The following is a 12,434-nucleotide window of genomic DNA, read 5'->3' as shown; positions in this document are numbered from 1 at the left end:
TTCTCTGCAGGTGTGTGAGGTTTTGCAGCATGCAAAACACAGTCCTGTCACTGAGCACTGAGAGCGTGCAGCAGCACTTGTTCATCTCTAGACAGCCAGTCCTAGGTACACAGACTCCCATATCCATAATATGGACACTGTGCATTTCTCAAGGGATTTGGACACCTCTGCTTGGCTTCCTACAGTGCATAAACTCAGGAATCAGCGTTTTCCTCATTAATATAAGAAAGAAAATTGAGGTAGAGACAGGAAACAATGTTGTCAGGGGCCCTGCAGAAAGGGGCAGAGTGGGAAGAGGGCTGTGGGGACTCTTTCCTCCTCACAGCTACAAGGTGGCCTAGTGAGGGGATAAACCATCATGATTAAGGACAAGGTCTTTTGCCTCCCAGTGCTCCCTGTGATCCAAAAAGCCACATCGCTCCCACTGAGGAGGCAAGTCGTGCATTTGCCCAGCTGTGGGCGAGCAGCTGCATGCCAGTGCTATTCCTGGCGAATGTGGGTCTGCATCCGCTCGGGGAGCACGCACAGCCAGCCTGTGATCTGAATTCCAGAGTGCTGTGCCCCTGATTCTGTGTCAGTGGCCATGTGCTCTGCACAGCCACGTACCCTTGCAGCCCAGCCTCTCCATACCAGCACCCCGTGCTGCTGCCTGGGGTGTGTGGGAGTAGCTGGAGGCTCGTGCACATGGAGAGTGTTTTGTCTCTGAGCCGTGCACAGACACACACACAGGCTATGGGTAAAAATCAGTGCTGGACAGACAAACACACATGCAGGGACACACGTCTGAGCAAAGGGGCTTGCTGTGGGCTCTGAATGTCACACATTTGCTTGGCCAGTGCCTCCCAAGCTGCCTGTGTGTGTGTGTCCCCACACAGCAGGACCACGCATGAATGGTGTGGGCAAGGTGGGCACGCGCCTGCGCCCGTGCGTGTTTATGGCCATGGGAGCACAGCCCTGCAAGGACCTGTGTGTGTGTGTTTATAGCCATGGGAGCACAGATGTGGGCACCCACAGCCCTGCAAGGACCTGTGTGTGTGTGTGTTTATAACCACAGGAGCACAAATCTGGGCACCCACAGCCCTGCAAGGACCCATGTGTGTTTATAATGATGGCAGCACAAATCTGGGCACCCACAGCCCTACAAGGACCTGTGTGTGTTTATAGCTATGGGAACACAGCCCAGCAAGGACCTGTGCGTGTTTATAGTGATGGGAGCACAAATCTGGGCATCCAAAACCCTGCAAGGACCTGTGTTTGTGTGTGTGTGTCTGTGTGTGCGTGTTTATAATGACAGGAACACAAATCTGGGCACCCATAGCCCCAAAAGGACCTGTGCATGTGTGTGTTTATAACCATGGGAACACAAATCTGGGCACCCACAGCCCTGCAAGGACCTGTGCATGTTTATAACCACAGGAACACAAATCTGGGCACCCACAGCCCCACAAGAACCTGTGTGTGTTTATAATGATAGGATTTCAAATGTGGGCTCCCACAGCCCTACAAGGACCTGCGTGTGTTTATAGAGATGGGAGCACAAATCTGGGCACCCACAGCCCTTCAAAGACCTGTGCGTGTTTATAGCCATGGGAACACAAATGCGGGCACCCACAGTTCTACAAGGACCTGTGTGTGTTTATAACCATGGGAGAACAAATCTGGGCACCCACAGCCCTGCAAGGACCTGTGTGTGTGTGTGCGTGTGCGTGTTTATAACCATGGGAACACAAATGTGGGCACCCACAGCTCTGCAAAGACTGTGTGCGTGTTTATAACCACGGGAACCCGAATGTGGGCACCCAGAGCCCCGTAAGGGCTGCGTGTGTGCGCCGGGAGCATCTCCCGGCTGAGCAGGGAGATGCCAGAGCTCCCCCCGGCAGCGCGCAGGGACAAACGCACCTGCCCGCAGGTGTGCGGAGGGAGGGAGGGAGGCAGGGAAGGAGGGAGGGAAGGAGGGTGAGCAGCAGCAGCAGGCAGCGCTACCCCCGTGCGTGAAAGCAGCGGATGAGCGAGCAAACAGGTGCGCTCCGCACACCTCGGCCAGGCTGGATGGGCTCCCGCACCTCCGGAGCGCTGCGAGTGCTCCGGGCACAGCCCGGGAACAGCTGCAGCCCGAGCGGGCGGCGGAGCGGTGCCAGCTCTGCCCGGTGCCACGCAGGGCAGGTGAAGCCGTGCCGTAGGTGTGAGTGACACGCGGGCGGGCACGGCTGGCTGCGCACACGCAGGGCCGGATCCGGATGGATGGCACCCACAGAGGAGGTGTTGCATGCCATCAATCCCGCACGGCCGTGGGCATCGCCCCCGGAGCTCCGCAGAGCCGGGGCTGTGGCACGGCGCAGCTCGCACGGATGCGAGCGTGGCTGCGTGTGCGTGGCCAAGGCAGCCTCGCCGGGCGCCTGGCGCAGCTGCGGGGCTCCGGCGGCTCCTGCGGGCACCATGTTCCCCAGCAAACCCCCTCGTTTGGCCATTTTCCCCCGGGCTGGGCAGGGGGACGCGCACACACGCTCTGCGAGGTGGGCTCCGTCCGCAGGGTCTGCTCCGCATCTCCTGTACGAGCATCCCTCCTCCCCCAGGAACGGCACGGGCTGGGGAATAACAATAGCAGACGGCAGGGGAAGCGATTTGGGGAAAGAACCCCCTCCTCTTCCCCACATCCAGCTCGATGGAGAAAAGCCCGACTGAGACAAACAAGCCCTGTGCCAGCCCCACTGTCCCCGCAGCCTGGGATCGCAATCCTTACCTTTGCGCACAGCAGGCGAGACAAAGAGCTGCTAAAGCAGAGACAATTCCACTCAATCTGTCTGCCTGAAATGTCCACATTTCCACAAAGACGAAGGATGAAAAAAAAAATCTTTGGAGGGGAGGGGAAAGAAAGATGGATCTTCTGAAATCCCCCTCCAAAAAAAGGGGGGGAGGGAAAAAAGAAACCAACCCCCCCCCCAGTTAATGATTTCCTAGAGAAAAAGAATAATGACAAAAAACTAAAAAATGAGGGGGAAAAATACCCCCCCGCTCCTTCAGTGCCAGTCAAAGAATTCGTTTCTTCTTCCTTTCAGCATCCTCTCAACAAGAGACATCCTCTGGCAATGGAGAAAATCCCAAGAGAAAGAAAAATAAAATGCCCCAAAATGGGCTCAGCAAAATGGGAAATCGAATCTCACAGGTACGCGGCAGAAGAAGAAGAAGGAAAAAAAAAATTAAAAAAAAAAAAAAGGAAAAAGAAAAAAACCCAACTCAGTGTCCCCTGAGCACTCCACTTGGATTATTTTTCCTCCTGCTCTTTTGCCATCCGGTTCTGCAGATGTTGCATGGCTCCTGCTACCCACCTTCAGAGAGGAGGAGGAGGAGAAAGAGCGTGTGTGTGTGTGTGTGTGTGTGTGTGAGAGAGAGAGAGAGGGAGAGAGGGAGGACGTGTGAGTTTTCAAGCAATATGATTTTATTCTGGATTTTACCTATTTGCTCCCCCTTTCCTCTTTATTTTCCGAGGGGGGAAGGGGAAGCCACCCAGCCCCACTGTGCAGTTATTTTATTTTAGGGAAATCTCAGGCTCATCACTTGGGAGGTTTGGGGCTTTTGTGAAAAGGCTAAAAAGAAAGAAAAAATAAAAATAAAAAAGGAACAGCAAATGCAGCCTGGTGAATAAAAAAAATACATATATGCATGTGTAGAAAATAGATAAATCCCTGTCTGCAGGGAGGGCTGGATGTCTCCCTAGTGCTGTTGCCGCAGCTCCTGTGGAGTTTTGCTGCTCATTGCAAAGTCACAAGAGGAGGGGAGGAGAGAGGGAGTTTGTGGTTGGGGAGGGGGACTCTCTGGACAAATTGGGATCCTGACGTCATGGCTGACAGCATTAACCCCTGCTGGCTTGCAGAGGGGATGGATGAGCATTTTTGCTGAGGTGGATTTTTGGGTTTTTTGCCCGGGGAGGTGGGTGCAGAGAAGATGATGGGAAAGGTGATGGCATTTTGGCAAGAGGGGGGCTGTGCCTGGGCAAGAGTGGCTCAGCTGTGAGCGCCGATGGGTGCTGTGGCTGCCTGAAACACTGTCACCAGCACAGGCTGAGCTTCCTCCTGCAGCCACAGAAATGGAAAATAAGGTGATTTACTCAGAATGTCTCCATGCCACAGAGCCCAGTGGCCTGGTGGCCTCCTCCAGGGGCACTGGGGGAGATCTGGAGGCTCTGTTGGGGCTGGAGACTCCCCCAGGCTGGGGAAGCCCAGCTCAGGAGGGATGCTCAGCTCTCCCTGAAGGATGCTGTTATGCATACAATGGAGTTTGTGGGAAAAGGGAGCCTGAACTTCCAGAAATGCTGCTGGGGATCAGCTCCTGGTGCTGGGGCTTTGCTTGCTGGAATGGTAACAGCCTCATCACAGCCTCCTGTGCACCAGCCTCTGATCTTTGTCTTAAAAAATAATAGAATGAAGGAACTCTCCATCAGACATACAGTACTGTACTAACATGAAGGATTTTTTTCCCTAGGAAAAAGAAGAGATCCAGCAGCATTTTGAATGCAGAGCAGAAGCCATGGCTCAAGGAGGAAACTTCTGAGCTCTCACCAGCCTGGATAGGATCTCCTCTGCACCTGCCTGGCAGCTCAGAGCAGCCCTTCTGAACAGGTATGTCCTGGTTGGCACCTGTGTGTAGATGGTCTCCAAAGCCCTCTGGGACAAGGGGCAGAGCAGATGTGTCACTGCAGCTGGACAGGACCAGCTCCAAAATGCCTCAAGGGGCACAGGGCAATGTCCAGTGGCCACTGGGCAGCTGCTCTGCCCTTCCCTTCCCTGCAGGGAAATCTGGCCAGCAGGAGCAGGGAGCTCATCCTGCCCCTGTCCCTGGCACTGTCAGGGCACACCCTGAGTGCTGTGCCCAGCTCTGGCCCCTCAGCTTGGGAAGGACCTTGGGACACTGAGCACATCCAGAGGGGACAACGAGGCTGGAGAGGGGCTGGGAACACAAACCCTGAGAGGATCCACTGAGGGAGCTGGGGGTGCTCAGCCTGGAGAAAAGGAGACTCAGGGGTGCCCCCATCACTCTGCAGCTCCTGAAAGGTGCCTGTGCTCAGCTGGGGCTGGGCTCTTTCTCCAGCAGCACTGACACACCCAGAGCACACAGCCTCAAGCTGCACCAAGGGAAATACAGGTTGGATAGCAGGAAAAGGCTTTTACAGAAAGGGTGATAAAGTTGTGGAATGGCTGCCTGGGGAGGTGGTGGAGTCCCCATCCCTGGGTGTGTTTAACAAAGCCTGGATGTGGCACTGGGTGCCAGGGTTTAGCTGAGGTGTTGGGGCTGGGGTGGATTTGATGATCTTTCATGCCTCTTCCAACCTGGTGATTCTGTGAATTCTGTGAATCTGGGAGTATCCTTTTCTCTAGGGTTCCTAAAGCTCCTTTCTCTCATGCTTGGCTTGGCTCTACATGGCTTCCTCAGCAGAGGCATGCCACAGATCCTGTGCTCCCAATCTCCTTCTCCCAAAAAGCCTGGTGGGGTGTGACCTTTCTGAGGAGCTTCTCCCTGGCAGGCCAGCCTGGGCTGTGGCCATGCAGAGCCACCAAACCAGGGAACAGCTGAGTGCTGTGCTGAGCTGACCTGGTGTCACTGGGGACACTGAACCTGTGGGGCTCGTGGGGAAAAGCAAGGCTGGGGGAAGGTTTAACATCTACAGTGAGGCTGGGCTAGAGTGGGAGGGGAGGAGATCTTCTCCCTTACTGCTGAGGCTGGTGCAAAAGGTTCTCTGCTTGGTTCACTGCCCAGACCACCCCAGCTTGGCCAGACTTAGCAAATTAAGTTCAGAGCAGTGATCTCCACTGCCTTCCCAAAGGCCAAAGCAAGTGGCACTTGTCACCTGCCAGTGAATGTGCCTGCCCCTGTGGAGTCAGGGCTGTGCTGCCCATGGCTTTCACTGCAGGCCATTCCCTGTGGCCCCCACAGTGAGTCCAGGGTGCAGGGACCCCCCAGGACACCCAGCTAGTGACATTTCACTGTGTGGCAGCCCAGAGCAAGCCTGTGTGCCTGGGCTCCCAATGCTGGCCCTGCACTGTGCCCTCAGGGTGCCCCTGGGCTCCCACACTCCCGGTGCCACAAGCAACTCATGCTTTGTCACCACCCCCAGGAGCTTGTGGCCCTCTAATTCCTGTGCCTGAGGGGTCCATGGCCAAAGCTATAGGGTTTCTCCACACCTCTGATGAAGAAGAGGAGCCAGCCCAGCAGATCTGGCCCTGCAGGATGCCCCCACGTGCCCAGGATGAGCTGCCTGGTGCTGTCAGGTGCTGGCTGCTGTACAGGTACAGCATTTACCTGCTCTGCTGCTGCCAGCACACAGAGCTCCTGACAGCAGTGACTTTCTGAAGCATTTATTCTGATTGAAGCTGCTGGGCACCAGGGAGGAGCTCTTGGGGAGATGAGAAGCATTTGCCCCCAGGCACCAGAGGCCCCATTAAGCCCTTCCCGGTCCCTTCCTGCTCTGCCCCCTTTGCTCTGCTCCCTCCCACCAGCCGTGATTGCAAGTTACTGGCAGGAAAGGTACGTGAAAAGCAAATGTCAGAGGCACACATGAAGAGGAAAAATTCTGTTCACAAATGGTGACATTTGTGCTTGCAAGTTCTCCCAGTCGGGAGCAGAAACCGTGTCCCATGAATTATCTGACCACTCAGCCACAAGAGGAAACTTTGGAAAGCCCTGCTTGGCAGGGATTGCATCCAGAGGAGCTGCTGGGTGCTCCTGAACACCCTACCTGGAGCCATGTTCTGGGATAAAGGAGTGCTCTGGAGTTAGTGCCCATCTCTGCTGGCTTTCATGAAGGAGAGGAGATGCTGCAGATGCGCCCATGCTCACTGAGGGGTTTGTTCCTTGCCCTCCAGAAGATGGGTCCCTCCAAGAGCCCCAAACTCTGAGTCTCCCTGCCCTGCTGGGGGCTGCCTGCTCTCCAGGGAGGGCCAGTGATGGGTTTTTCTGAAGGTCACATCCTGACCCTGCCAATGTCTGTGAGAGGCTGCTGGGGATGCCAGCTGTGGCTGAACCATCCTGCATCATATTTGTGGCCATTTCCTGTCCTCCACTATCAAATCACTCATTTTAATTCCTCTTCCACTTGCTGCTCTGCTGAAATCTCCACACCCTGGCCTCCCTTCTTCTCCAGTGGCCAGCTCCAAGCCCCAAGCACTGCTTTTCCAAGGGTTTGCCATCAAGGTGGAAAATCTCCCTCATCCCCTCTCCCAGCCAGCTGGAGAGCTGGCTCTTCTGTCCAGCCAACAGCTCCCAGAAGAAGATGGTTGTTCTTCTAAAGCAGAACAAGGACAAGAGCTGAGAAAGCAAAAGAATTTTTATAAAACCAGAAATTGAATGGAAGTCCTGCAGAAAAGGAGAAAATACAGTCTTACAGTTGCATTTCTGTGCAGAAGGTAGAAAACAACCTGAAAGTAAGTGAAGTGCACCTCATGAGGTGGAAATAGAGACAAGCAGAGGCAAAAGGGAGTTTTCCCACCCTGTCCAGAACACAACCTCTGTCTCTGGAGCTGCATCCAAGACCAAGCCAAAGAGCCTTTGCAATTCCAGTTCCAGGTTCCTGCAGGAAATATTTCCCTCAAGCTATCCTACAGGACAAAGGCTCCATCATCTCCCCCAGTGCCATCTAAACACCCTCAGGTGCTGGCAAGGAAAGCCCACAAGTCACAGCCCCCTTGGATTGGTGGGGCTGACTTGGTGACAGCTGCTTGGGCAGATGTGGCTCCTCTTTTAGTGACTCTGCATTCTCTGATTCACAAATTCCTCATGTCTAGCCCTGGCTGATTTCCTCTTTGCATCTCCATGACGGTGCTCAGGAGGAGCACTGGAGTTTCTGATCCTGTTGGGACTGGCAGTGAAGGGCACAAGGCAAGGAAAAGGCCCTTCAGCCCCTGCAGAGAGTTAGGAAGTGCCCAAAAATGCCTCCCTGGTCATTATTGTTAGTGATGGAATCTGTTCTGAGGGCTGGGCCCATGTCCCCATTGGGCCTTCCCATTTCAGAGGGTGTCCCCCTTCTCACTCCTAGGGATGCTCCTGCCCACCTGTGCCAGCAGAGGAGTCCCCTTCTGAGTCAAAGCTCCTGGTCTGAGTCATGGAGCCACTACAAAAACATCTGGAAGCAGCAGCAGAATGAATGACAAGGATCTGAGCAGAAAATTCCTCTGCTGACCACCACAGGAGGTGTGGATGGTTTCATCTCCTTTTTCTCCCTCTGGCCCCGCAGCTCTCCTGTTCTAGGGCTCAGCACCCAGGAGGAAGGGGAGCAGAGGAGCCCAGCTGCTGGTCCCTGTCCCCCTTCAGGGACAAAGTGTTCCCAGAGCAGGTGCCACCTGCCTGGGCCTAAAGCCCTGCAGCATCCTGCACCTGTGCGGAGGGGACACAGCAGAGGTGACAGGAGAGGCTCCCTGGGGACACTGCTCTCCACTCAGCCTCAGGGGGTCAGGCCCAGCTCTCCTAGAGTCCTCCCCTGCGTTTATCCCGTGACAAAGCTCGTGCTGTGTCCTCCCCAGGCAATGCCCCTTCCTCCAGGCCGTGGCTGGATTAATTTGAACAGGACTGGGCCCAGTAGTGTCCCCTGGGCAGCAGCACCAGTCACAGGCCTCCAGCTGGACCCTGGGCCACCATCAGAACCCCCTGAGCTCTGCCACCCAGCCAGTTCTCAACCCACTGCGCAACCTCAGCCTGTCAGCCTCCCACCCTCCCTGTGAGGAGGTTATGGGACAGTGCCAAGGGCTCTGCTGGAGCCAGGGCAGACAGGAACCACTGCTCTCCCTCACCTGCCAGGCAGCCATCCCATCCCCAAAGCCTGTCAGACTGCTTGAGCATGAGTTCCCCTTGCTGAACCCATGCTGACTGCTCCTGGTAACCTCCTCCTCCCCATGTGTGGAGATGACATTCAGAGTGAGCTGTTCCTTAACCTTTCCAGGGATGGAGCTGGGGCTGGCTGGCCTGCAGCTCCCTGGGCCCTCCTTCGTGCCCTTTCTGAGCACTGGAGTGACTTGGCTCTCCTCCAGGCCTCAAGCAGCTCTCCTGTTCCCCATGACCTGTACTGTGATGAGATTATGGCTCTGTGACCACACAGAGATCTTTAAATCTTCTTGTTTATGCCTCATGCCGTGTGCATTGCTGCACAGGCATTTCAGAGAGCTAATGGAGCCTGAAAGTTCCCAACAAAAGGTGCAAGAGGATCCCCAGAGCTGTCAGTCTGCACCTTTCCAGAGTCACACCATGCCAGGGGCTGCTCTGCTCAGCTCCTTCCCTGGAGCAGATCAGGACCCCTTAACCATGCTCTGGTCTCCACTGGTAGTGCCCCATTCTCAGCTGGGAGGTTTCTGACCTGCCAAATTTGGTCTCTCTCAGACACCTAAGCCAGCTAGCAGGCTTCTTCCTGTGATGGAAGAGCTGGGCACACTTTCTGTGATGGAAGAACTGGGCACTGTGATGGAAGAACTGGATACTCTGTGATGGAAGCTGGACACACTTTCTGTGATGGAAGAACTGGTTACTCTTTCTGTGATGGAAGCTGGACAATCTGTGATGGAAGCTGGATACTCTCTCTGTGATGGAAGAATTGGACACTCAGTGATGGAAGAACTGGACACTCTCTGTGATGGAAGAACTGGACACTCTCTCTGTGATGGAAGAACTGGACACTCTTTCTGTGATGCAAGAACTGGACACTCTCTGTGGTGGGAAGAGCTGGACACTCTGTGATGGAAGAACTGGACATTTTCTGTGATGGCAGCTGGACATTCTTTCTGTGATGGAAGAACTGGACACTCTCTGTGATGGAAGCTGGACACTCTCTCTGTGATGGAAAAACTGGACACTCTCTCTGTGATGCAAGAACTGGACACTCCTGGGTGCAGCTGTTCATGTGGAAATGGAGGAGGACACATGCAAAATGTGCTTTCTGAAGGCACATCCTGCTTTGGGAGAGGTGTTCTTCCTTCCTCCAGCACTCCTCCTGCCTGGGACAGGGCACTTGCAGCACATTTCCCCTGGGAACACGATGTGTGCTCCTCTCTGGCTCGGCATTTCATGTGGGACTAACCCTTGTGTGTTTTTCCGTGGTGCTTCGCCCCTGCAGTGCCTGCAGGAGGCTTTGGCTGACAGCTCTGATCAGGTGGCTGAGTGCTGAGTGACTTTTATGACCTGAAAAGGGTGATAATTGTGCCAAAAGTAGCTCTCAGGAGTGTTATATGGCTGTCACCAAACACGATTTGTACATTATGGGTTGGGAGACAGTGAGATGTGTGTCCTGCCCCTGAGGCAGGTCTGACAGTCCATCAGCCCACTGACAGCAAGCAACCTGGGGTGCTGCCTCAACTTCTGGAGCCATTTCAGCCTTTGGAGTTGTGAGAACAAAGCTCCTGAGTAATTCCACAGCCCTGGGCAGTCTGAGGGTGGGAGAGCTGTTCAACAATTCCCTGAGGGAGACAAGGATCGTGGCAGGGTTTGCCACCACTCCAAGTGGGGCTGTGCCTGGAGGGACCCCCACAAACCAACAAACCTTCCAGCAGAACTCAGTGTGTGCCCTCCCAGGTGCCAAAGTGGCAGATGGGGAGGCAAAGTGAGGAAAAAGCAAAGCCAGCAGCCAGCAGTGACCGCTGGAGACCCCTCAGAGCTGCCAGGGAGACAGGTGAGGTCCCTTTCTGGACGAGCAGGAGAAAAATCCCCTGTACTGCAGTTTGTTTGGGAGCTTGGGAGTGAAATCCATGTGATGCTGGGTTGCCTGGCAACAGGCTGAGAGTGATGGAGCACAGGGCAGGTCTGCTCCAGGCTGGGGAGCAGAGGGAAGGGGAGAGGCACTCAGAGTGAAAACACGGTCATAAAAACCTGCCAAGAACCAAGAGGGACATAGTCTAACTAGGGAGAAAGAGAGAAGTCAGGGGAAAGGGAAAGGAGAGCCCAGAGAAGATATCTGGGCATTCAAGGAGCTGCAAAGGCTCCTGGCTGTCACCTCCCAGGGACAGCTGCTGTCTGCTCAGGGCTGTCCCAGCTTTGGCAGAAGAACTGCAGCAAAATGCAGCTTTCCTTTGAGCACCTGTAGTGATCCTTCACCTCTGAGGGACATCCAGAGTGCTGCTGCCCTCACAGCCTCAGACAAGTTTTGAAGCTGGTTACACTGGTTTGGGCTGAGGGAGCTGCTCTGAGCAGTGATCATCCACAGCAGGTGACACTGGCAGTGGCACAGCCCTCAGAGAAATCCCCACCAGGGCTCCACTGCCATTTAAACTGTTCTGAGGGGGCTGAGGGCTCAGCACAGAGTTTAATTGTGAGTCTATCTTAATTTCCTCCACATGTAACTGTTTGGAGAGAGAGAGAAAGAGAGAAGGAAAGAGGGAGAGAGAAAAGAGAGAGAAAGGGAGGGAAAGGGAAAAGGTAAAAGGGGAAGGGGAAGGGGAAGGGGAAGGGGAAGGGAAAGGGAAAGGGAAAGGGAAAGGGAAAGGGAAAGGGAAAGGGAAAGGGAAAGGGAAAGGAAAGGAAAGGAAAGGAAAGGAAAGGAAAGGAAAGGAAAGGAAAGGAAAGGAAAGGAAAGGAAAGGAAAGGAAAGGAAAGGAAAGGAAAGGAAAGGAAAGGAAAGGAAAGGAAAGGAAGAAGGAAGGAAATAACAAGAAAAGCAAGTGGTTTCCACCCATACCAAATGCTTTTGTTCTTCAAAATCCCTCTCAAAACCACAGCTCTCCCTGTACATCTGTCCTTGCATTTGCATCCAGAGCAGAGGGGACCCCCTGTCAGACACTCCCAAGAAATTTATTGAAGTGCTGCTTTGTCCCACAGGTGAGGTTGGCCCAGTTCTCCCTGCTCATTTCAGCCCATTTTCATTCCTGGGTCAGGATGGAGGCTGAGCTCAGCCCCTCACACCACTCCCCTGACACCAGCAGTGCCCCTGCACAGAGCACATTGCAAAAACTGACATCCCCATCCCTTTGGCCACCTTCTGGCTTCTCCTTTTGCTGTTTTAGCCTGCCCACACCATCACACAGTGTTCTCAGGAGGAGGAATTCATCCATGTTTCCTCTGGGACACATAAAACAAGGTCTTTTGCTCACACTCACATGGTGAGGGAGGGTTGTTGATGGGCTGTGATTTCTCTGTTCTCAGCTCTAGACTCTTAATAATTAAAACTTTTACCTCAGTACTTTCCATTTTGGTGGTTTTCTACCCAGTCTGACTATAAACAGTGCTGTAACAGGACTTTGACCTGGCAGGAAATTCCAAACCCAGCAGTTAATTGATTCCAATTTCAAAAGATGAGCAAAAATATTTTATCTAAGTACAGCTGCTTCTGAAATGTCAGGATAAAGTTTTGTTTTTAGCTGTACCTTTCTTGTAATTTATAATAGGAGGCAATACTAAATTTACCCTGATAAGTACTGCAACACTCATCAGAACAAAGCCTATTACAATTTTCTATCATGAGTATGGAG

The 12,434-nt window shown here is 53.8% G+C and overlaps 2 protein-coding genes across 3 annotated transcripts in view; one reads left to right on the top strand and one right to left on the bottom strand.

The window, feature by feature from the left end:
• LOC139597392 (gamma-aminobutyric acid receptor subunit beta-4) overlaps nucleotides 1-3,782 on the bottom strand; it is an 81,897-nt gene extending 78,115 nt beyond the window's left edge. The window contains exon 1 of one of the 2 annotated variants that reach the window (XM_071442700.1): nucleotides 2,741-3,782. In XM_071442700.1, coding sequence (XP_071298801.1) covers nucleotides 2,741-2,820 — 80 coding nt within the window. In that variant the 5' untranslated portion in view covers nucleotides 2,821-3,782. The remainder of the gene's footprint in view (nucleotides 1-2,740) is intronic. The other variant, XM_071442699.1, reaches the window with a different exon arrangement.
• A 697-nt stretch (nucleotides 3,783-4,479) lies between these two features.
• LOC139597390 (gamma-aminobutyric acid receptor subunit alpha-3-like) overlaps nucleotides 4,480-12,434 on the top strand; it is a 116,756-nt gene continuing 108,801 nt past the window's right edge. The window contains exon 1 of the mRNA XM_071442695.1: nucleotides 4,480-4,616. The gene's annotated coding sequence lies outside the window, so the exon portion shown is untranslated. The remainder of the gene's footprint in view (nucleotides 4,617-12,434) is intronic.

Source organism: Agelaius tricolor, unplaced genomic scaffold (assembly GCF_023055355.1).
Source record: "Agelaius tricolor isolate 1412-34295 unplaced genomic scaffold, bAgeTri1.0.p SCAF_17, whole genome shotgun sequence".
NCBI classification, from domain to species: Eukaryota; Metazoa; Chordata; class Aves; order Passeriformes; family Icteridae; genus Agelaius; species Agelaius tricolor.
This window is presented reverse-complemented; position numbering and strand designations above follow the sequence as displayed.